We start from the raw sequence: 23,631 nt of genomic DNA, 5'->3' as shown, positions 1-23,631 counted from the left end.
AATAGTGGTGACAGCTAAGGGGTACAAAATCAGGATGCTTCTCAACTGCATGCATCTGTGCCTACCTTGCAATTCATGAGTTTCACCTGGAATTTTTTGCTAGGTCAGTGCATTTAAAGCTGCAGCCATAGGGACCTATTTGTTAATTTCAGTTTCTTCAATTGTTTTCATTCCTCCAGTCCTAAATTTAGTTCTTCACATTTCCACAACAATTTGCGGCTTGTTTATTTTTAAATCCTCAGGGAAATTTGTAAGCTTTCTAGGGCAAATTTCTCCTAATAAACACATTCTCACACATTTTTTTGCAAATATATACATTTCCCTTAAAATAATGCATTTCTTTATGTTTTTATTTGTGTGTGTTGTGGCATCATCATGCATTTTTAATACACACTTTTCCCTAGCACACACATTTTTGGAAGACACTGTTTAGCTGAAGAACTGCGTTGCAAAATCCGCGAAAGTGCTGATTTTGAAGGATAGTGGCATTTTGTGTTGGTCCAGGAACTGCAGGTTAGGTAGCTTTCCATTAAAATGCCTAATAATAATAATAATAATAATAGCAGCTACACAATCAGGACTGGTCTGCATCATACACTTAAAGCACACTCAACACACATACAAAGCACATGGCCACCTGAAGAATCCTGGGAATTGTAGTTTGTTAAGGGTCCTAGGAAATTGTAGTTCTGTCTGTGGAAACTACAGTTCTCAAGACTCTTTGTCTAAGTCACATGCTTTAAATGTGCACTGAATGTGCTTTGCACACAAAGCCCGGATCTGCTCTCAGTGCTCTTAAATTGCCAGCTCCCTCGTCCCTTTTCTTCCAGGACCCATCAGGTGACCACACATACCGCCTTCTCCACCTTTTTGCAGAGAGCTCCTGCTTTCGGTTTACTCTACGCTTCCCTCTGCATTGATTAATGCAACCCAGTAGTAATTAGCTGACTAGGCTGTCAGCTTGTCAGACCACATTGATTTCATTCAGGCCTTGTTAACTTTTCCTCCCTCTGGCAATTTCACCCCAGCAGCCACCTTTGCTCGTGACAATTTGGCAGCAAGTCTGCAATCCGAAAGAGGTGGGAAGTTCCCTTTGAATCATAGAATCATAGAGTTGGAAGAGACCACAAGGGCCATCGAGTCCAACCCCCTGCCAAGCAGGAAACACCATCAGAGCACTCCTGACATATGGTTGTCAAGCTTCTGCTTAAAGACCTCCAAAGTAGGAGACTCCACCACACTCCTGGGCAGCAAATTCCACTGTCGAACAGCTCTTACTGTCAGGAAGTTCTTCCTAATGTTTAGGTGGAATCTTCTTTCTTGTAGTTTGGATCCATTGCTCCGTGTCCGCTTCTCTGGAGCAGCAGAAAACAACCTTTCTCCCTCCTCTATGTGACATCCTTTTATATATTTGAACATGGCTATCATATCACCCCTTAACCTCCTCTTCTCCAGGCTAAACATGCCCAGCTCCCTTAGCCGTTCCTCATAAGGCATCGTTTCCAGGCCTTTGACCATTTTGGTTGCCCTCCTCTGGACACGTTCCAGTTTGTCAGTGTCCTTCTTGAATTGTGGTGCCCAGAACTGGACACAGTACTCCAGGTGAGGTCTGACCAGAGCAGAATACAGTGGCACTATTACTTCCCTTGATCTAGATGCTATACTCCTATTGATGAGGCCCAGAATTGCATTGGCTTTTTTAGCTGCCGCGTCACACTGTTGGCTCATCTCAAGTTTGTGGTCAACCAAGACTCCTAGATCCTTTTCACATGTACTGCTCTCAAGCCAGGTGTCACCCATCTTGTATTTGTGCCTCTCATTTTTTTTTTGCCCAAGTGCAATACTTTACATTTCTCCCTGTTAAAATTCATCTTGTTTGTTTTGGCCCAGTTTTCTAATCTGTCAAGGTCGTTTTGAAGTGTGATCCTGTCCTCTGGGGTGTTAGCCACCCCTCCCAGTTTGGTGTCATCTGCAAATTTGATCAGGATGCCCTTGAGTCCATCATTCAAGTCGTTGATAAAGATGTTGAATAAGACCAGGCCCAAGACAGAACCCTGTGGCACCCCACTAGTCACTCTTCTCCAGGATGAAGAGGAACCATTGATGAGCACCCTTTGGGTTCGGTCAGTCAGCCAGTTACAAATCCACTGAGTGGTAGCATAGTCAAGACCGCATTTTACCAGCTTCTTTACAAGAATATCATGGGGCACCTTGTCAAATGCCTTGCTGAAATCAAGGTAGGCTATATCCACTGAGTTCCCTTCATCTACCAGGCTTGTAATTCTGTCAAAAAAACGAGATCAGGTTAGTCTGACATGACTTATTTTTCAGAAATCCATGCTGACTATTGGTGATCACAGCATTCCTTTCTAGGTGCTCACAGACTGTTTTCTTAATGATCTGCTCCAGAATCTTCCCTGGTATTGATGTCAGATGTTTGAAAGTGGCTTCTGGGTGGAAGAATGGGAAGAGAAGCAGTAGGAAGCCTTAGTAGATGTGGGACCCTAGCAGAAGGACAGGTGGGGTGATGGACCACTTATCCTGGGTACATTCTTGGCATGGGCACCGTGAGAATGTTCAGGGAGGCAGGAGAGGATATATTGTTTATTAATATCCTTCCTAACTTGCACTAGCAAGCTCCTTTACTTAGCAGAGTTTACATTCCCCTTTTACATGCACAGCAGATAGCTGGTTGCAGGCTTGTGTAAGCCTTTCACCAGGGCATAGCTGTCAACTTTTCCCTTTTCTTGCGAGGAATCCTGTTCGGAATAAGGGAATTTCCCTTTAAAAAGGGGAAAAGTTGACAGCTATGCACCAGGGGCCAGCAAACTTTTTCAGCAGGGGGCCGGTCCACTGTCCCTCAGACCTTGCGGGGGGCCGGACTATATTTTGAAGGAAAAAAATGAACAAATTTCTATGCCCCACAAATAACTCAGAGATGCATTTTAAATAAAAGGACACATTCTACTCATGTAAAAAACACGTGGATTTAGAAGGCGATTGGGCCAGATCCAGCCCCCGGGCCTTAGTTTGCCTACCCATGCCTTTCACTATTAAGTTCCTGGTAAGTTCCCTTATATCCCTCTAAAAAGAATAAACATGCCACAATCTTGTTTAAAGTGTATAAAAGAAGTTTACTTACATCAGGCAGAGCACAGTGTGGATCCCTTAAGGCAGACTTAGTTACAAAATATATACGTGGATCTATATCCCATAGGGGGGTAATCCCAGTGTCCTCTGTTGGCTGAAAGTTTACATTCCCCTTTTACATGCACAAGAGATAGCTGGTTGCAGGCTTGTGTAAGCCTTTCACCAGGGGTCAGCAAACTTTTTCAGCAGGGGGCCAGTCCACCGTCTGGCTGAAAACTAACAGAGCGTTTCTAGCTAAAAAGCTGCTCCAACGACGGAGGAAGTCAGAGAGAGAGTGTGTGCAGCATGCCTTGTCCTTTTGTTACTTGGACAGGTAAGGTCACACCCTCCTCTAGTCACATGCAAAGGAAGGATGTTCCAGCCAGGAGGAAACAGGAAGTTTTTGACTGGCTGGACCAAACATTCCCCCGCATGTCCACTCTAGGAAAACAAGGAATGTTGTGCTTGACTTGTCTCAGTGGATTACATCCCACAGACACAGGCATGGATGAAACGATGTGGGAGTAGCAATTGCAAACATTAGCGAACAGCTTTGGAGGTGGTAGGATTAAGGGATGCTTCGGGTTCATCCCAAAGGCATTTTAGGAGGGGCTCAGTATTCGTGGCAAGACTTTATTTCAAATTTTTCCACACTGTCCTTCAATTCAGAATTCCCAAACTACTCTTCTCCAAACCCCTCACACACCCATTTAGCCACCAAGAACACAGAATTTGGCCACTTGTGGAAGATGTCAGTGGGAAAGGTAAAGGTAAAGGTTCCCCTGACCATTAGGTCCAGTCATGGACGACTCTGGGGTTGTGGCGCTCATCTCACTCTATAGGCCGAGGGAGCCGGCGTACAGCTTCCGGGTCATGTGGCCAGCATGACTAAGTCACTTCTGGTGAACCAGAGCAGCGTACGGAAATGCTGTTTACCTTCCCGCCAGAGTGGTACCTATTTATCTACTTGCACTTTGGCGTGCTTTCGAACTGCTAGGTTGGCAGAAGCAGGGACCGAGCAATGGGAGCTCACCCCGTCGCAGGGATTCGAACCGCTGACCTTCTGATCGGCAAGCCCTAGGCTCTGTGGTTCAGACCACAGCACCACCTGCGTCCCTACCAGTGGGAAATGTAGCCACCTCTAACTTCCCGATTTCAGAGTCCAGCCCCTGCTAAATTCTTTTCTTTTGCAGTTCAAACCTCCTTCCAGGGACGCTCCTCTTCCTGACGCTGCCCACTCCGCTTGGCATTTTCCAACCTGGCTTGGTTGTGGCACAAAATCATAATCATAAAGGGCAAGCGTACGGTCTGTTGTTTGAATAACATTCCGCGCTTTATTGACAGCTGGCGCCCAACAAGGATGACATTTCTCTCAGGATCAACACAAGCTGGGATCTCTTTCTCTTCCTGGCATGATCTTTCTCCCTCACTCCTTCTCCCCCCCCACACACACACACACCAGATGATGCCTCAGCCAACTCAGCCAACACTCAGTCAGTCCTATTTGGTTAGGTTCTTCAGGAATGGCTATGCAGTGCCCTGAATAAATTATCAGGCTAAGCAACAAAAAAACAGAGCAATCATGAATGTGGATGGGTGAATCACTCTATTTCCAGTTTATCACCTGTGTGTTCTTCCATAAGTCCATTTTCATTTGTTTCTGCATTAACCTGAGATTAAAAACAAACCACACATCTCAGTGTGTATTTTTAAGTGTACCGTATTTTTCGTACCATAGGGCGCACCGGACCACAGGGCGCACCTAGTTTTGGGAGGCGGAAAACAAGAAAACATTATTCTGAACCCCAGAAGCCAGAACAGCAAGAGGGATCTGGCTTCTGGGATACCGTGTGGCTGTTCTGGCTTCTGGGGTAACCCCGCCAAGCCTCTTCAGGGCAGCGGGATGAAGGCTCCCCCTGCCCAAAGAGGCTGTGCAGGGCTAAAGCAGAAGCCAGAACAGACGCATCACTGAAGGGGCACTGCACCTTCTCTCTCTGTGTGCAGCGCCCCTCCTTCACAGGAAAGGTGCTGCGCAGAGAGGGAGAAGGCGCAGCACCCATCAGCGAAGCTGGAGAAGGAACAGAAGGAGACCCTTCTGTTCCTCCTCGGGCTTCGCTGGACAGGCGCGTCGCCGCGAGGCCAAGGAGCCTGCATTCGCTCCATAGGACGCACACACATTTCCCCTTCATTTTTGGAGGGGGAAAAGTGTGTCCTATAGAGCGAAAAATACGGTATTTTATCTCAAAATTCACATTGGTTGGTTTGTTGCAATTATATCCCACGTTTTCTTCCAAGGAGCTGGAGGTGGTGTGCATGGTTCTTTTCCGTCCTCATTTAATCCTCACAACAACCTTGTGAGGTCGGTTAGGTTGAGAGGGAGTGACTGGCCCAAGGCCACCCTGGGAACTTCATGGCTTAGTGGGGATTCAAACCCTGGTCTCCCATGCCCTGTTCCAACCCTCTAGTCACTACACCACCCTGGCTATTTAGAAAAAAATATTTTGAAATATTTCAAAATACTTTCCTATTCTCTGAATATGGGTTTATGTGAAGTTAACATACCTTCCCGCCAGAGCAGTACCTATTTATCTACTTTATCTATTTATCTACTATTTATCTACTTGCACTTTGAAGTTATTTTCTTGCAATATAGTAATAATAATAATAATAATAATAATAATAATAATAATAATAATAATTTATTTGTACCCCATCCATCTGACTGGGTTTCCCCAGCCACTCTAGGCGGCTTCCAACAAAGATTAAAAATTCATTAAAATCTCACACATTAAAACTTCCCCGAACAAGGCTGCCTTCAGATGTCTTCTAAATGTCAGGTAGTTCTTTATCTCTTTGACACCTGGTGGGAGGGCGTTCCAGAGGGCGGGTGCCACCACCGAGAAGGCCCTCTGCCTGATTCCCTGTAACCTTGCTTCTTGCAGTGAGGGAACTGCCAAAAGGCCCTCAGAGCTGGACCTCAGTGTCCGGGCAGAACGATGGGAGTGGAGATGCTCCTTCAGGTACACTGGGCCGAGGCCGTTTAGGTTTTCTGAGAACTCTGTTGAAAGATTTGGGATTTGGGAAGTGTGAAAGGTGGTGGAGATCTAAACCCCAATCTGCACATCAGCCAAATAAAGTGCCAAGAACAGGTCCCTCAATTTTGGCAAGAGCAAGGAGAATCAGGAAATGATATAAAAAGGCAGGGGAGCATTCCCTATGGTCTGTTATTATTGAATCAAATTATAGACAGCCTAACATAAAGATAGCTCTAATCGGCTTACAAAATAAATTTAAACACAAAGCTGAAGGGCAAATAAAATTAAACGAATACTCTCTACACAGTGTGTGGTTACACTGTGGAACTCACTTCCGCAGGAGGCAAAAATGGCTCCAAGGATAGATGTTTTTAGAAGAGGGTTAGGCAAATTCATGGAGGATAACAAAAAAGGGAGGATAAAGGAATCGTGGGCTACTAGTGATGATGGCTTTGCTCTGCCTCCACTGCCACCCCAAACACACACCATTGCTGATGAATACACTAGAGGCCTTATTCTTAACAGGGTTTCTTCACGTCCCTGCAAAAGATTGGAAAATCTTTGAATCTCCCTGCTTATTAGCGATGTGCGGCGTTACGTCTGAGAGCACAACGCCCAAGCCGTTTACCAAGCACAAATTGCTTTGCTATCCCCACGGAGTTTGCTTCGTGGAGAGTAAGGACATAGTAATTGTTAATGAATAGCACGGCATTAAGATAGCTCTCTGGGTCCGTTTTATTTACTATAATTATGCAGAATGGCCTGTTAAGACCGACAAAAATGTGCAGGAAAGGGGCTTTTAAACTTCTCCAAGCGGGCTTCCAATGAGCTGGTGCTTTTACATGCTCTGCAATCTGGAGTTATCCGATTGAGCACAGGATAGGAAAAAAGAAAATATGAAACAAGATGTTGGTTAGAGCAAAAGGCTGTAAGAGCTTTCCAAGTCTATTTTTTAAGAAAAGAAAGAAGAAAACCAGCTTTTTATTGCTTTATTGATATTTATAGATCTGGTGGTATCAGTGTACAGTGGTACCTCTGGTTACATATGCTTCAGGTTACAGACTCCGCTAACCCAGAAATAGTACCTCGGGTTAAGAAATTTGCTTCAGGATGAGAACAGAAATCGTGCTGCGGCAGCACGGCAGCAGCAGGAGGCCCCATTAGCTAAAGTGGTGCTTTAGGTTAAGAACAGTTTCAGGTTAAGAACAGACCTCCGGAACAAATTAAGTACTTAACCCGAGGTACCACTGTACAGAGGAACTTAGAAACAAAATTTCAGCATGGAGGGGAATGGCAAAAGGTTGTTCTTCACACAGAATGGTGGCACTGGAAGGGACCCTGAGCTCATCTAATCCAACCCCCCTGCAGTGCAGGAATTTCAGCTAAATGCAGGAATGGTGTATCTCTCTACCAGTGGCGTAGCGTGGGTTCTCAGCACCCGGGGCAAGGCAAGTAATTTGCGCCCCCTAACCCATGGATTTTAGCACTCGAGTCTCTTCCACGCCCCCCCAGATGTTGCGCCAGGTGCGGCAGGCCCCCCCTGCACCCCCCACGCTACGCCACTGCTCCCACCACAAGTCTTCAGGACAGCCATCCGAAGGCTGGCGCGGGGAGAAGGTCTCTCCGCCCCACCACCAGGCTTCGGAGCAGCCTTCCGAAGCCTGGCGGCGTAGAGCCCTCCTCCCACCGCCAGGCTTCGGAGCAGCCTTCCGAAGGCTGGCGGTGGGGCGGAGAGCCCTCCTCCCGCCGCCAGGCTTCGGAGCAGCCTTCCGAAGGCTGGCGGTGGGGCGGAGAGCCCTCCTCCCGCCGCCAGCCTTCGGAGCATCCTTCCGAAGCCTGGCGGCGGGAGGAGGTCTCTCTGCCCCACCGCCAGGCTTCGGAGGAGGTCCAAGGACAGTGGGGAAGACACGCTGCGCTTCCCCGCTGTCCCGGAGATTTCCCTATGGACTTTTGTCTTGCGAAGGGCCGGCCAAACGCGCCCCCCCAATGTTGCGCCCGGTGCGGCCGGCACCCCCCATGCTACACCACTGCTCTCTACAAACACAAGGGATGTTCACACGTTGCATTAAACAAGTGTATTTTCAGGAGAACGTCTAAGGAAAATCAGAAGATGTGGAATTGTGGAGAATAGAATGGGAAGATCAGAGATGGGGGGAAACCAAAACTGCCATGATTCCACGGTCCTAACTCAGAAGTGGTGTTTGGCTTTTGCTGAAAGACAGAGAGAACCTCTGAAAATCCATCACAGCCTCTGTCTAAGCCAGTGGGCACTGAAGTTACAGCAGCATGGAGCCTACAAGCTTCTCTATTCTCCCATTATAGCCCAGCACGTGTCCTAAGGGCCAGCCCTTGATGTTTCGCTCACGTCCCCAAAACAAGAGCCTCGCCAACTTCTTCTCACTCAGGAGAGGAGAGCAAGCTGAGCCCTTTTGCAGCAGAAAGCACCATCTGCATCCAGGTCCCGGTATGCCGCTGGCTCGGGTGCCTGGCTCAGAGAAACATGACAGTGAGAGCCAAGTGTCAGTTCTCGTTACATTAAACACTGAGAGATGATAGGGGAATTGTTGAGCAAAGAATGACACCTGTCTGGTGTTCCTTTTCCCAGAGATGCTCCCCTGTTGGAGCCAGAATCACAGATGCTTCCCCTCAACTCTGCTGCCAAAGAACCCCCAAACCATTTAGGATTCCCAGCGATGGTGCAGGAGACCCAGCTGATGTCCTGCCTGGGAATAAATGCACCCCCACCCGACACATAGAAATCCTGTTTAGGTGGGAGATCTTAGGAGTGTGGGTCCTTCTGACAGAAGGGCAGGGATTGGTGAGCTAAAGCTTCCAAAAATATTGCCCCCTGCAAATAGAAACAGTTTATGCTGTTTATGCTGTTGTTTCAATGTGGTTGGACAGTGTTCTCGAAGCTACCAGCATGAGTTTGACCAAACTGCGGGAGGCAGTGGAAGACAGGAGTGCCTGGCGTGCTCTGGTCCATGGGGTCACGAAGAGTCGGACATGACTAAACAACTAAACAACAACAAAATGACTCTCAGCATCCTTAACAAACAGCGCTTACCAAGATCCTTTGGGGGAAGCCTAAAGTTTTCAAGTAAAACAGTCTGGTTAACAGCATACCCTCCAACATTTCTCTGATGAAAATCAGGATGTCCTGTTCCATTATTATTATTATTATTATTATTATTATTATTATACTCCATCCATCTGACTGGGCTGCCCCTGCCACTCTAGGTGGCTTCCAACATACAGTGGTACCTCGGGTTAAGAACTTAATTCATTCTGGAGGTCCGTTCTTAAACTGAAACTGTTCTTAACCTGAAGCACCACTTTAGCTAATGGGGCCTCCCTCTGCCGCACGATTTCTGTTCTCATCCTGAAGCAAAGTTCTTAACCCGAGGTAGTATTTCTGGGTTAGCAGAGTCTGTAACCTAAAGTGTCTGTAACCCGAAGCATCTGTAACCTGAGGTACCTCTGTATATAAAAACATAATGAAACATTAAAGGTTTACAAAACTTCCCTATACAGTGGCACCTCTGGATAAGAACAGGATCCGTTTCAGAGCCCCGTTTGCATTCAGAAGCGAATGCAACCTGCGTCTGCGCGTCTGCGCGTCTGCGCGTGCGCAGGTCGTGATTTGCCGCTTCCGTGCATGTTTGTGATGTCATTTTGACCATCTGCGCATGCACGGAGCGCAACCCGAAAACACTCAACCTGAAGCAATTTCAACCCGAGGTATGACTGTATCTTCAGATGTCTTCTAAAGGTTGTATAGATACTTTTCTCTTTGGCTCAAGGGTCGCATAACTCCACAGCCTCCAATATTTCTCCAGTGAAAATAGGGGCATCCTGAGGAAAAGTGGGACATTCTGGGATCAAATCAGAAACTGTTAATTTGGGACTGTCCCTGGAAAATAGGGACACCTGGAGGGTCTCTAACTGCTTTGAGACCTTTATCGGCCACTTTTGCTGTTGTGGCTGCAGTTTGCATCTTTTAAAAGTCACAACTTCCCCCAAAGAAACATGGGAACTTTGATTCATTAAGGGTGTTGAGTATTTTTAGGAGACCCTGAGCAATCTACAGCTCCCATGATATTTCTTGAGGAGAGATGCAACTATTTAAATTATACAAATGTGTTTCAGATGTAGGGCATAGATGCAGCCTATATTAAGTTGTAACTTTCCCCATCACCGGTAAGGAAACATGAATCTTTTCCTTTCTCAAGGCCAAGAGATAGAAGGAGTAAGATTAAAACTTAGACCTATATTTCAGCACCCCACTTTCGCTTGTTTACCATCTCCAGATGGAGTCACTAATTGGGACAGGCAAATTAGTCTATTTCTGATCCATGCTTCTTTCACTTGTTTTCACCCATAAGTCAGTTCTGTCTCTTCACTGGATTAATTAAATCTGTGATTTATTTATTTTAATGCAGAGCAAACATTTGCATTGTGATGTGAATTTAAACACCTATTTTTTTCTATTAAAAAAGCATTTCCTCTCAACACACATTTCTAATTAGAGGAATGGAATAATCGGTTCATGTCAGTCCCTCTCTCTGTCTTCCCTAATTTTAAATCTTAAATTTATCTCACGATATTTCTGCATATGCTTCCTTGAGGAAGGGAAGGGAGAGGCAGCACTGTGGTGTGAATTTCTCTTTATACGCTTTCATATGCAATTTTGCCCAACACACACCTTTTAAAAAGCATTTCCCCCTAAAAAGATGCAGGGTTTTTTTGGTAATGTAATTTTCACTAATAATAATACAGCCAGTGTAACATAGTGATTAGAGTGTTGGATTAGGACCTGGGAGGCCAGAGTTTTCATTCATTCATTCATTTAATTTCTATACAGTGGTACCTCGGGTTAAGTACAGTGGTGCCCCGCAAGACAAATGCCTCGCAAGACGGAAAACTCGCTAGACGAAAGAGTTTTCCGTTTTGGAGGTGCTTCGCAAAACGAATCTCCTATGGGCTTGCTTCGCAAGACGACAATGTCTTGCGAGTTCCTGCTGTTTTTTTTTCCTCCCCCCCTTTTTCTAAGCCGCTAAGCCACTTCCGCTTATCAGCTGATCTGATCAGCAGATAAGCCGCTAAAAGCCGCTAATAGCGCTAATAGCGCTAAGCCGCTTATCAGCTGATCCGATCAGCAGATAAGCCGCTAAAAGCCTCTAAAAGCCGCTAAAAGCCGCTAATAGCGCTATTCTGCTAATCCTTCAATGGGCTTGCTTCGCAAAGACGAAAAAAACCACTAGACGAAGAGAATCACAGAACGGATTCTTTTCGTCTTGCGAGGCACCACTGTACTTAATTCATTCCGGAGGTCCGTTCTTAACCTGAAGCACCATTTTAGCTAATGGGTCCTCCTGCTGCCACTGCGCCGCTGAGGTACCACTGTACTGCCCTTCATCTGAAGAACACAGGGCGGTTTACAACATAAAAACACGAAAGTACATACCATAATAACAAACAAAATAACAACCTCACTTAGCCTTGAAGCTGTATATGAAAGTTTTTATTATTTGATGTTTTATTGTGTTTGTGTGTTGTTGTTTTTTACATTTTGCTGGAAGCCACTCAGAGTGGCTGGGGCAACCCAGTTAGATGTGTGGCATATAAATAATAAAATTATCCCCTGCCTGCTTGCCAGCCTAGCCTACCTCGGAGGGGTGTTGTGGGAAATAAATGGGGAGGAGGGGTTAACCGTGAAGCCCTGGATAAAAAGGTGGGAGATGTAAAGGTAAAGGGACCCCTGACCATTAGGTCCAGTCGCGGACGATTCTGGGGTTGCGGCGCTCATCTAGCTTTATTGGCCGAGGGAGCCGGCGTACAGCTTCCGGGTCATGTGGCCAGCATGACTAAGCCGCTTCTGGCGAACCAGAGCAGCGCACGGAAACGCCGTTTACCTTCCCGCCAGAGCGGTACCTATTTATCTACTTGCACTTTGAGGTGCTTTCAAACTGCTAGGTGGGCAGGAACTGGGACTGAGCAACGGGAGCTCACCCCGTTGCGGGGATTTGAACCGCTGGCCTTCTGATCGGCAAGTCCTAGGCTCTGTGGTGGGAGATAAATGCAAATAAATAAATACATACATCTTTACGCAACTCCCCTCCTTTTTTTGCAAGATGTATTACAACATTTGGAGAGCGAGAACTTCGAAGGGTAGCCGTGATTCAGTCCACATTTTGTTTCAGGAAGTGCCAATTAATTCCGAAAGGGTAGCAGTGGCATGGCTGGCAAACATGGCTGGAGTCACTAAATGCCTAGAGGTACTTCAGATAAGCTCCTCTGCTTGCAGCAAAAGGGAAGAGACTTTTGCTTATCATTCTAGTGGAGCAAACTAAGAGCTTTGCTTAATGAGATGGGCTCTGAAATACGTCGCCTGGGGAGCCCAGGAGGATTTTTATCTTTCTGCGTGTTGTCAAGGACGATGGTGACTATTTTAATTAATCAGTACAATCCCATTAATGTACCAAAAGCTTTACAGGGAACAAAGGAAGGTCTGGTTGCTTTTAAAAGTATTTCCAGATGAGTATTTAAGTTTCTGTTTATTGCTGTTTTCGTATCTGATTTTGCTGACTTCCTTCTTTTTGCATTTGTTGCTGCAAAGCAGTTTGAGACACCTTAGTTGTGACTAATCATTTTTATGCTTATTTAATCAGCGTCATTTAAAGACAAGGAGAGTGGGAATATTTGTTCGGTTCAGCTACAGATACATTTCAGTTGCTGCCAACCTAGAAGTTCGAAAGCATGTCAAAGTGCAAGTAGATAAATAGGTACCGCTCCGGCGGGAAGGTAAACGGTGTTTCCGTGCGCTGCTCTGGTTGGCCAGAAGCAGCTTAGTCATGCTGGCCACATGACCCGGAAGCTGTGCACCGGCTCCCTCGGCCAGTAAAGCAAGATGAGCGCCACAACCCCAGAGTCGGTCACGACTGGACCTAATGGTCAGGGGTCCCTTTATCTTTACCTTTACATTTCAGTTAGGGTTGCCAACTGTCCCTGGAAAAGCGGGACTGTCCCGTTTATCAACAGATGTTTCCCCTGTCCCATTTGGATTTCGAACAGGACGTATTTTTCCCAATTTTGACCAATTTGAGCTTGGTCATCCCAAAATGGTGGTTGAGTTGCTGTTGGTGCACCTAATGAGGAGCCCAGCCCACGGCTCCTTCCTTCCCCCTCGCTGCTGCTGCCGGTCTAGTATGGTGTAGATCCGCCATCACATGGCCCCCTCTGCCCCCCCCCGACCTGAACTCTCATCCTCCATGCTCAAATCTCTTCTGACACCAGATGGGGGTGAGGGTGGAGCTATGACTCAAGTCAGCGGTGGGAACCAGCCATCTACCTCCAGTTCCTGCCCATCTATGGGTTGGGCTGAGCTTGGTGAATCTTAAACCAGTGCAAGCCCTGGAAAGGGGACATTCTGGGGACAAGGTGGAGATGGAGAAAAGGGTGGTGTAATTCCAGTGCCCCTTTAAAGGCTTGTTTATCCTCTGCCAGGCTTAGACCTGCTCAGCTTCCAGAAGCCCCACGGCTGATTGGAGTTTGGATCTGGTATTAACTTTATGCTGACTTCAGTTATATTGGCTTGCTTTACGCCAGCTGACTATGTGTAGGATTGCTCCCTAGTAGTGCCTTTTACGAGCTTTGACTGATAAGGCCGTACATAGAATAATAGAATCACAGGATTGTAGAGTTGGAAGGGACCCCTGGGGTCATGTAGTCCAGCCCCCCTGTGATGCAGGAATCACAGCTGGACAGGAAAGTTCTTGACCGCGGGGTCGTTGTTATGATGCTACTGTCCACTGATGACCACAAGATTCCATTACTGCAACATGCTGCTATGATCAAGGCACTTTCAAGCAAGTACCAATTCTCTAGACATTTTTGCATCTGTCTTCACTCATAGAGCCGCTCAGGAAAGTGACAAGACCTGACACTTAGGCTGAAGCTGTGCACAAATGATCTCTCAAAATCTTCCGCTCTACTTGTGGACCAAGAAAAACCACAAATGTTTCCCCCAATTTCTCTGTCAAGGGTAGGCATTCTCCAAAAGTTTCTTGGGGAATGAAAACCGGCAGTAGCATGAGCTTCTTTCTTTCTTTTTCCCCTACCTTTTTCTTTTCTTTTTTTATTTGCAAATTTAACACACACAAATTGGAGAAAGTAATGTATAAATAATACTGATAGTAACAATGGGGGAGAAACTAGCATTTCTCACTATCTAAATACAGTAGATGCATTCATGGAATGGAAGGATATCATAGAATCACGGAACTGTTGAGTTGGAAGGGACCCCGAGGGTTATCTAGTCCAACCCTCTGCAATGCAGGAATCTCAGCTAAAGCATCCATGGGAGATGGTCATCTAACCTCTGCTTTAAAACCTCCAAGGAAGGACAGTCCACCACCTCCCACAGGAGACCATTACACTGTGAAACAGCTCTTACTGTCAGAAAGTTCTTCCTGGTGTTTCTTGTAACTTGAAACCATCAGTTCAGGTCCTACCCTCCAGAGCGGGAGAAAACTGTGGGATGTGAAACACAAGAGCAGTCAAGTACAACATTCCTAGAGTGAACATGTTTACACATGGGGAGGAATGTTTGTCCAGCGGTAAACTTCCTGTTTCCTTCTGGGCTGGGACAGACTTGCTCTGCATGTGACTAGAGGTGGGCGTGGCCTCACCTGTGCAGGTAACAACAAAAGCACACGGCAGGGTAACCATCTCTCTCTCTTTGACTACATGCATCGAAGAAGCAACATCTGCTTAGCCAAAGATGCTCTCTTGGCCTCCAGCCAAGAGAGGACAGAGGGACTGTCTCCTTATGAGACAGTTTCCAGGTATATGTTACTTTTCTAAGCTAAGTCTGCCTTCTGGGATCCTATTGTGAACAGATTGATGTGTGAGTAAACCTTTTCATACTTTTATAGAAGACTGCGTAGTGTCTTATCTTTTATGAGGGAGTAAGGGGGAAATACCAGAACAGTTATTATAGAGGCTTTAGCGAGCCTGAGCAAACACATCCGCTGCGAGTTTAAAAAGGGGGGTGTTACTCTGCTAAATTGTGAACTTGTTTACACAAGTTGGAAAAGGATATAATCAAACAATATATCCTCTCCTGCATCCCTGAACATTCCCACAAATCTGAAGAAGTGTGCATGCACACGAAAGCTCATACCAAGAACTAACTTAGTTGGTCTTTAAGGTGCTACTGGAAGGAATTTTTTTTATTCCCACAAAAACAAGTTTGCTCCATCTTCCATGTGAGTTCCCATCTTCCATGCACTGGTGGAGGGAGGGGGATGGGGAGCGCGTTGTGAAGGAAAAAAAGAACTGAGATCCGGGAGCAAATAAATAAAAAATGGCTTAGAATAGAGGGTGAGGAAAGCAAGCAGGGCAATGCAGAAGAAAAGGAAGGCAAGGGGAAAGATGGGGAGGGGAAAGCCGAACATCTTTCTCTGCTCCCAGGCAGGTTATTTAAGAGCAGAGACAGCTCTCAGCCCCCAGGCAGGAGCAGCAGCAGCGGCAGCCATTACTTCCACCCTAGTTGGAAGCATTGATTGAAAGCCCCCCGCCTTCTCTCCCCCATTCTTACAGCATCATATGAACTGGGGGAGGGAGACACAAAGAGGTGCCTACCACTCTCTTCCTACCCTCCCTGCTAGTGAACTTTGAAGTAACCTGGCAGCGCCAATGCACAGCGGTAAGGGAATAAGGTGGCGCATGAGCCCGGGATCTCATGTGCCAAGGAAGGTAGCTACTCCGTTGTAAACAGAGGTCATGTTTTCTTGCTGCTGCTCTTCCTGGGCTTCGGAGAGGTCAAACAGTAGAATCTCCAAACTGATGCATTTATTGATTTTAAGTAGAAAGTGTACGAACCGCTTGATCTATTGGCTGTTGCCGGCTAACAGCCATGTTGGCAATCCTCTGCAATCCTCTGCCACCATGCTCAGAGGCAGTAATGTCTCTGAATACCAGTTGCTGCGAAGTGGGGAGAATGGTGTTGTGCCCAGAACCTGCTTTGGGGGTGTTGTAAACAAAAATCTGCCCTTTTTTCCCCTTATGGGGCATCCAAGAGCCCATATAGAGTCCTTACATAGGTTCCCTATTGGTAGGAGAAAATAACAGAGGCCAACCAGAGAATATTGAGAAGCAAAGCAGCTAGTAAGCCTGATCTTTATTGATCTGTTGCAACAGGGTGCTCCCCTCACACACAGGAAAGGAGGAGGAACCAGAACCAAGGTGTGTCCGCCCTTATATAGACATTATAAATTGCCTGCCCTGGAGTTCAAGATCACCCCCCCCAGACACATCATAGCTACATCACAGAAAGGGTGGTCTACAGCAGAAATCTGAGTGCATTGTTTATCTCCTGTTGTTGTTTATCTCCTGTCTGGCAGCTTACCTGTTAAATGCTTACTTGATTGGATTGCCTGGGGAGCCTGGCCAGTCTTTTGTAATGATAAATACTTAGTTCCTGAGCCAGGTCACAGGCTCACACCCTATCCATATCTTAAATGTGCCCTTAAGACAGGATTTGTGAAGGAAAAGACAATGGGGAGGCTTTTCCATTTTCCTTTGACCTTGCAGAGAAAACATTTGGTCAGTTTGGGAATCAAAAATGGTTTCAGGTCGGTCTTCCTTTGCTGATCTATGTACAGTGGTGCCCCGCAAGACGAATGCCTTCGCAAGACGAAAAACTTGCTAGACGAAAGGGTTTTGCGGTTTTTGAGCTGCTTCGCAAGATGAATTTCCCTATGGGCTTGCTTCGCAAGACGAAAACGTCTTGCAAGTTTGTTTCCTTTTTCTTAACACCGTTAATACAGTTGTGACTTGACTTCGAGGAGCAACTCATAGAACGCGGTGTGGTAGCCTTTTTTGAGGTTTTGGGTGATTTTTGAAGCTTTTCCAAAACTTTTCCGACACCGTGCTTCACAAGACGAAAAATTCGCTAGACGAAAAAACTCGCGGAACGAATTAATTTCGTCTTGCGAGGCACCACTGTACGTGCTTGGTTGGTATATGTATGAACATTTATTAGACCTTAAAATTCTTATCACAGGAGCATCCAGGTGGCTACTGTGAGAACAGGATGCTGAGCTAGGTGGGTCAATGGCCTGATCCAGGGGTCTCTTCTTATATTCTTGATCAAAACAACAGAGTCTGAGATGAGGGGGGAGAAGTAGTCTGTATGCATAGACCTTTTGAACCCCTGGATCCAGCGAGTGTTAAGATCCAGGCCAGCTTTCTCTGTTGAGGCGATAGGCTGGGTGATGAGCCATTAACGGGAACAAAGGAAAGCGGATCTGTGTGAGTTAACTAGCTGGAACTTAGACAAAGACGAATAGTTGTAAGTTGGCGGTGATGGGACCGAGAAGTAAAGCAGGAAACTGGAGAGCAGGTGTGCCAACTCCTAGGGGTGGAGGTGTATATGGCCCCCTCAATATCAGCTGGCAGGGGGCCAGGCCCCGTCAGTGTTTAGGGGGCAAGGTCTGACGTTAACATGAGAGTGCTGGAGGTGAAATAGTTAAACAGGTTACCCAATTAAAACCCAGGGGGTGGAGTCAGAGGGACTATAAAACCAGCTCTGGGAGAAGCTCTGGGAGGTGTTCGGTATGAGTTCATTGAGGAGTTCGTCGGGAGTTGGGTGGTTGGTTGGAGTGGGAGTGAATTGGGCTAGAGTTGTGGGTAGGTTGAGCTAGTGTAACGAAATAGGCTGAGTCAGGAACAGTTAGGGGCTAGGCAGACAAGTAAATATCTGAGAGGTGGTTTAGTGAGTGAGAGCAGGTAGCGGAAGTTATAGGTCTGGATAGGCACCCCATGATTGTAATTGACCAATACCATTTATGAAACCACACACTTGTTAAACTGCAATAAATAAGCAGAAGTTTATGTTCCAATTGAACCCTGACTGGACTCAGTATTGTACCAGGTAGGGCCTGGGTGGTGGCAGCAAGAAATAAAGTGGTGGCACAGGGATCAATAGACGGTGAAACGTCCGGGGACCCTGTGTGATCGCCACACAAGGGAGGTTAGGCACAGAGCTGGCCACGGTGTAGTACAGTGGCTGGTCCTCCTGAGCACGAGAGAGGAAGCCACACCATGCTGGGACCCATTCTCTGTCAATTCCATTTCATCCCCCCCCCCAAAAAAAAGTGCACACCCATACACTCTCATCAGCCACAACCAGCATGACCAATAGTCAGTTATGATGAGCTGGAGGGTCACAGGTTAGTTAACCCAGATTATTCCAGCCCCCGCTCTGATATGGTTGGAACTTTCCCCCCTTTCCAATTCCATATCAGAGTGGCAGTGCAAATTACTGGAACATGCGGAAATGGTGCAGTTGACTAACAGACTAAGAGGTAATACAACACAATTATTTATTCAGGAATGGGATGTGTACAAGAGAGATCTACAGAATAATAACAGTGGTACAATGTCAACAGCAGCGTCTGAATGACCCTTGTATAAACGAACTGTTAAGAAACAAGTAAAAAGGTACGAATTGTTGTAAGAAGGTATTAGAAAGTAAGAAGGTATTAGAAAGTACAGAAAGAGTAAGGTAATAATGATAAGTGCATTCATCACCAGAAAGGTTATATGCATTGGGAAATGATAGGAAGTCTATTCTATGTTAGCAAAAAAGGTAGGGAAAAAAGAGATTGTATAAATTTATTTTAAATCTATTTTTTGTAAACATATTAAGATTTATGATTGTTTTCATCTTGGCACATTGTGTATGTTATCTATGTATTTCAATAAAGCATTTAAACTGGGGGGGGGGGAGAGAAAACCACAGATTGCTCCAGCCCCCTTTGAGTTTTGTGAAGGCCAGAGCGTTCCCTCCGTCTCACAGCTTTTCCACATGCCATGAATCTGCACCACAATCACGTCACCCCTCAGCCTCCTAAGCTTAAGTCTTAAGAGTTTAGCTCCTTAAGTCTCATATCATAAGCCTTGTTTAAGCTGGTTGTTTAAGCTGGTCAGGGAGGCACAGCTGTGAGCGCGTTTGCTTTGTTATACCCACGGAATGTATTTTTCTCTTCTTCTTCTTTTTCTGGCCGTGAGAAGAGTGAAAGGTTGCACTGCTCAGTTTTCACATTGCCAGGTTGGAAATCTTCCTGGAAACCCAGTACACATTTTTTTGAATGCGTCTTCAATTTGAGGTTCTGATAAAAAGTTTGAAAAAGACTTGAACATGCCAGTCACTTCCCCTCTTCCTTCCTCTGGGTCCAATCCAGCCTCTGATGGAGAACATGAGGCAGATGTTGCTGCCTTTTCTCACTCTAGCCATGGCTTGGGTGCTTGGAGGCAGAAGGCAGATGCAGCCAAGAGTATGAGAAGCACCGTCCCTGCAGGGAAGCCAGTGCGGTCTAGTTGTTAGTGTTGGAAATTACTGAAGGCCGCATACAGCATACTATTAGAATGGGAGATGAAAGATGAAGAGGTAAAATCAGTTATGATTAAATGGGCACAAGATGTAGGTCACAACATTATGATGGAAGATTGGGAAAAGTTATGGAAAACTGATTTAAAATTTACAGATTTTTCCCTATTGAAGGAGAATTATATGAAGATGATGAATAGATGGTATTTGACACCAGTGCAGTTAGGGAAAATGTACAAAACTAGTTCAAATATATGTTGGAAGAGGGGACATTTTATCATATGTGGTGGGATTGTAATGTAATCAAAAAATGTTGGGAAAGGATATACAATGAATTGAAGAAAATGTTCCATCTAACATTTATTAAAAAAAAACCTGAAGCATTTTTGTTAGGGATTGTAGGGAAAGACCTGCCAAAAATGCTGAAAAAATATATTCAACAGCCACAAGAGTTTTAATAGCACAAGGTTGGAAGAATGAAGAAATTCCAACTAAAGAATCATGGCAAGAGAAATTGATGGATTATGCAGAACTGGCAAAATTGACACATAAGCTATGGGACAAGGACAACTGTGACTTTAAAGATGAATGGGAACCCTTTACAAAGTACTTGATGACACAACAAAGTGAATTGGACTCCTTGGCAGGTTTTGAATAAACACTCACAAACTCTTTATTGTCAATAATCAGTTAGACAATTTAAGGATTTATACAATTTTGCAACATGCAGAGAACAGTATTCACAGAGAAACCAAAGATTGGAACTGAGGGGAGTCGGGGGGGGGGGTCCTTTATGGGAGGGTGGAGGGAAGGAGAAAAATGGGGAAAATTAAGGATGTGATTTTTTTGATAATATGTTTTGTTTAAATCTCTAAGAAAAAAATATTTAAAAAAGAACTACCTACTTTCAAAATAATAATAATAGTGGTTAGTGTTGGACTAGGACCTGAGAGACCAGGGTTCAAACCCCACTTGGCCATGAAGCTCACTGGGTGAACTTGGGCCAGTCCCTGCCTCTGTCTAACCTCTCTCACAGTGTTATTGTTGTGGGGATGAAATGAGGAGGAACAAGAACTCTGTTCCTCACCTCAAGCTCCTTGGAGGAAAAGGAGGGGTATAAATGCAACTAAATAAATAAATGGGCCTTGGCAGGTGCTCAGTAATGCCTAGCTTTGCTTCTGCTCCCTGTTTGACGTTTTTAAGCAAGGCTGGTTGTCCACCTTTCAGTTGACTTCCTGCATTGGCAGGTGAATTTGACTCATAGACTTTTGAGGTCCTTCCACCTCTGTGATTCCATGATTTCCACACGCATCGTTTACGCAGTTATTGCTCGGTGACTTGCAGCTGAATAGGTGAATAGACTCCACTAACTGAGTCACATCGGATGTTAAAGTTCTGTCACATCCATGATGGCTGCTGCATGCATAGAAATCATCCTGACATTGTGTAGCCCATTACAAACGTGTTGATTTTTCCCCTTGGTTGAGTTGGAGTTCTTCTGTGAACTAGAATGATGCAGTTATCTAAAAAGTCTCTCTCTGGCCACTTCAACTCTTCTCAAAAGAATGACCGGTGAATTTCTGAATAAAGAATTCTAGGAGTGTGTGGAGCCTATCATTTTATGTCTATGGGATTTCCAGCTTTCCTATCACCCATATGTTTGTAGAATCTCCAAGGAGTATGTAGAATATCCTTTCTTCCAGAAACCCTTGGTAGGCAATGAACTCCTCAAAGCAGACCTACCACTGATTTCATTTGGATGTGTGATTGTTTTTCAACTAGGTTTGCCCGTGAGTTTCTGCATCCAGCTATTTCCCCTTCTGACTAACTTTGTGCATGCTGACCACAAAATAGCTTTCCCCCCTCCCTGAAAGAAGGTAAATCAGACAGAATCAAACAGAAGGAGAGTTTGGGATTAATGTCTGCAGAATCAGAATTAAAATATCCAGGTCAGAAATCTCGTGTGTTGAATTATTATTACCACATCATCACCAGGAAATATCTTGCAGAAGGTAGGTCACCTGCTCTTTCAAGTATACTCATGGTTTTTATTTCCTCTCTTTCAGAACACAGAAAAAGTGCTCGTCCCTTCGGTCACGCTAATCGTAGGCTGTGGAGTGTCTTCCTTGACTCTCTTGCTTTTGATAATCATCTACATCTCAGTCTGGAGGTAAAGGTTTTACTCTCCTCCATTCATAAATATGTATTCTCATTTGCATATTTGTATCTCTGTCTGAAACCATAAATCTATAGTTACATTTCATCATTCCTAGCGATGTCTACTCTAATGCTCTGCGGTAATTCATTTATGCATTCTCTTAAATACTGGGAGAGATAAGAAGGCATCTGGAAGTCATGAGGTCTACTGTGCATCGCGAGACAATTGTCGGTGTGTTTGTAACCTCCCTGAGAAATTTCCCTAGCCTTAACTAGAGTGCCAATTTATACTTCACCAAAAAGGGGAGTAAAAAAAAAATACCATACAGATATACATATTCTATTTATTTATTCATCTCTAATGACCAGTGGATCAAGGTCCGTATAGTTCAAGCTATGGTTTTCCCAGTAGTGATGTATGGAAGTGAGAGCTGGACCATAAAGAAGGCTGATCGCTGAAGAATGGATGCTTTTTAATTATGGTGCTGGAGGAGACTCTTGAGAGTCCCATGGATTGCAAGAAGATCCAACCTATCCATTCTGAAGGAAATCAGCCCTGAGTGCTCACTGGAAGGACAGATCCTGAAGCTGAGGCTCCAATACTTTGGCCACCTCATGAGAAGAGAAGACTCCCTGGAAAAAACCCTGATGTTGGGAAAGATGGAGGGCACAAGGAGAAGGGGGTGACAGAGAATGAGATGGTTGGACAGTGTTCTTGAAGCTACCAGCATGAGTTTGACCAAACTGCGGGGGGCAGTGGAAGACAGGAGTGCCTGGTGTAGTCTGGTCCATGGGGTCACGAAGAATCGGACACGACTAAATGACTAAACAACAATGATCAGCTAATTGTCTAGGTTTGAATGACTGGATTGTCCAAGACTGCAAAACCAGTTGTGCAGTGTGTTGCCTAGGGCTCTGCCTCAGTTGTAGTGCAGGTGTGTGTAGCTTAGGATACCCTATGAACTCCCAGCACCGAATGGATCAGGCCCATGGTTGGCAAGAAAGCTTTAATACTGATCGTGTTCTGAATAAAGCTAAAGTAGGAGTGAGGGAAGAGGAGCACGGGTGGCGCTGTGGGTTAAACCACAGAGCCCAGGACTTGCAGATCAGAAGGTTGGCAGTTCGAATCCCCGCAACAGGGTGAGCTCCCGTTGCTCGGTCCCAGCTCCTGCCAACCTAGCAGTTCAAAAGCATCATTGCCATTGGGAAGAGGCATAGCTCAGTGGTAGAGCATCTGCTTTGCGCATCAAAGGTCCAAGGTTCTATCGCTGGCATTTCCAGGGCATGTCCACTGCCAGGCAGCGTAGACATTACTGAGCCACGTGGACGAAGGACAGCTTATTATTCCATGAAGCAAACAGAAGAGGAACACAGTGAACCAGGAGTGGGGCTTTTTTTCACCCCTTCTTCAGTTCCGCAGCCAATATTTCCAAGGGCTTCCAGCTCAGTGCAGTACGCATCTGTCACTGCCCTGGATCCTAGTTTCAACTGGCCGCTGGCTGGCTGAGCTACAATCTCACGTTTTAATAATCCGAGGTTTTGCAGCCTTTGCCACTTTGCAGCCTCCTCTAGGCTTACAGCCAGCGGGAAGCTTAACCCGCTGACACCATTTCTTCGGATTGATCTATGTCCAGACCCAGGGGACCGTGGACATGCTTCCAGCAGTGACAAATAGCAGAGAGGCAAGGATCTTTGGGGGTGGGGGATGGGGAGTGGATTCCTCTGTGTGTGTGTGTGTGTGTGTGTGTGTGTGTGTGTGTGTGTGTGCACGCATTCATGTGTGTCTAGATCCATTGTACATCTAGGTAGGGTAATGGTTTCATTTGGAATGGTGAATCACATGGGACCCAGCAAGCCGAGCCGAAACCCAGTAACATAAAAAGTCCCTGCTGGATCAGGCCAATGTCCCAACTG

The 23,631-nt window shown here is 45.7% G+C and overlaps 1 protein-coding gene across 4 annotated transcripts in view; it reads left to right on the top strand.

The window, feature by feature from the left end:
• Positions 1-23,631, top strand: part of ADGRB1 (adhesion G protein-coupled receptor B1) — a 380,579-nt gene that overhangs the window by 282,377 nt on the left and 74,571 nt on the right. For all 4 annotated transcript variants that reach the window (XM_083516501.1, XM_083516500.1, XM_083516503.1 and 1 more), the window contains exon 19: positions 21,627-21,730. In XM_083516501.1, the coding sequence (XP_083372627.1) occupies positions 21,627-21,730 (104 nt within the window). The remainder of the gene's footprint in view (positions 1-21,626; positions 21,731-23,631) is intronic.

The sequence above is a fragment of the Podarcis liolepis genome (genome assembly GCF_965112155.1).
Source record: "Podarcis liolepis genome assembly, chromosome: 8".
NCBI classification, from domain to species: Eukaryota; Metazoa; Chordata; class Lepidosauria; order Squamata; family Lacertidae; genus Podarcis; species Podarcis liolepis.
This window is presented reverse-complemented; position numbering and strand designations above follow the sequence as displayed.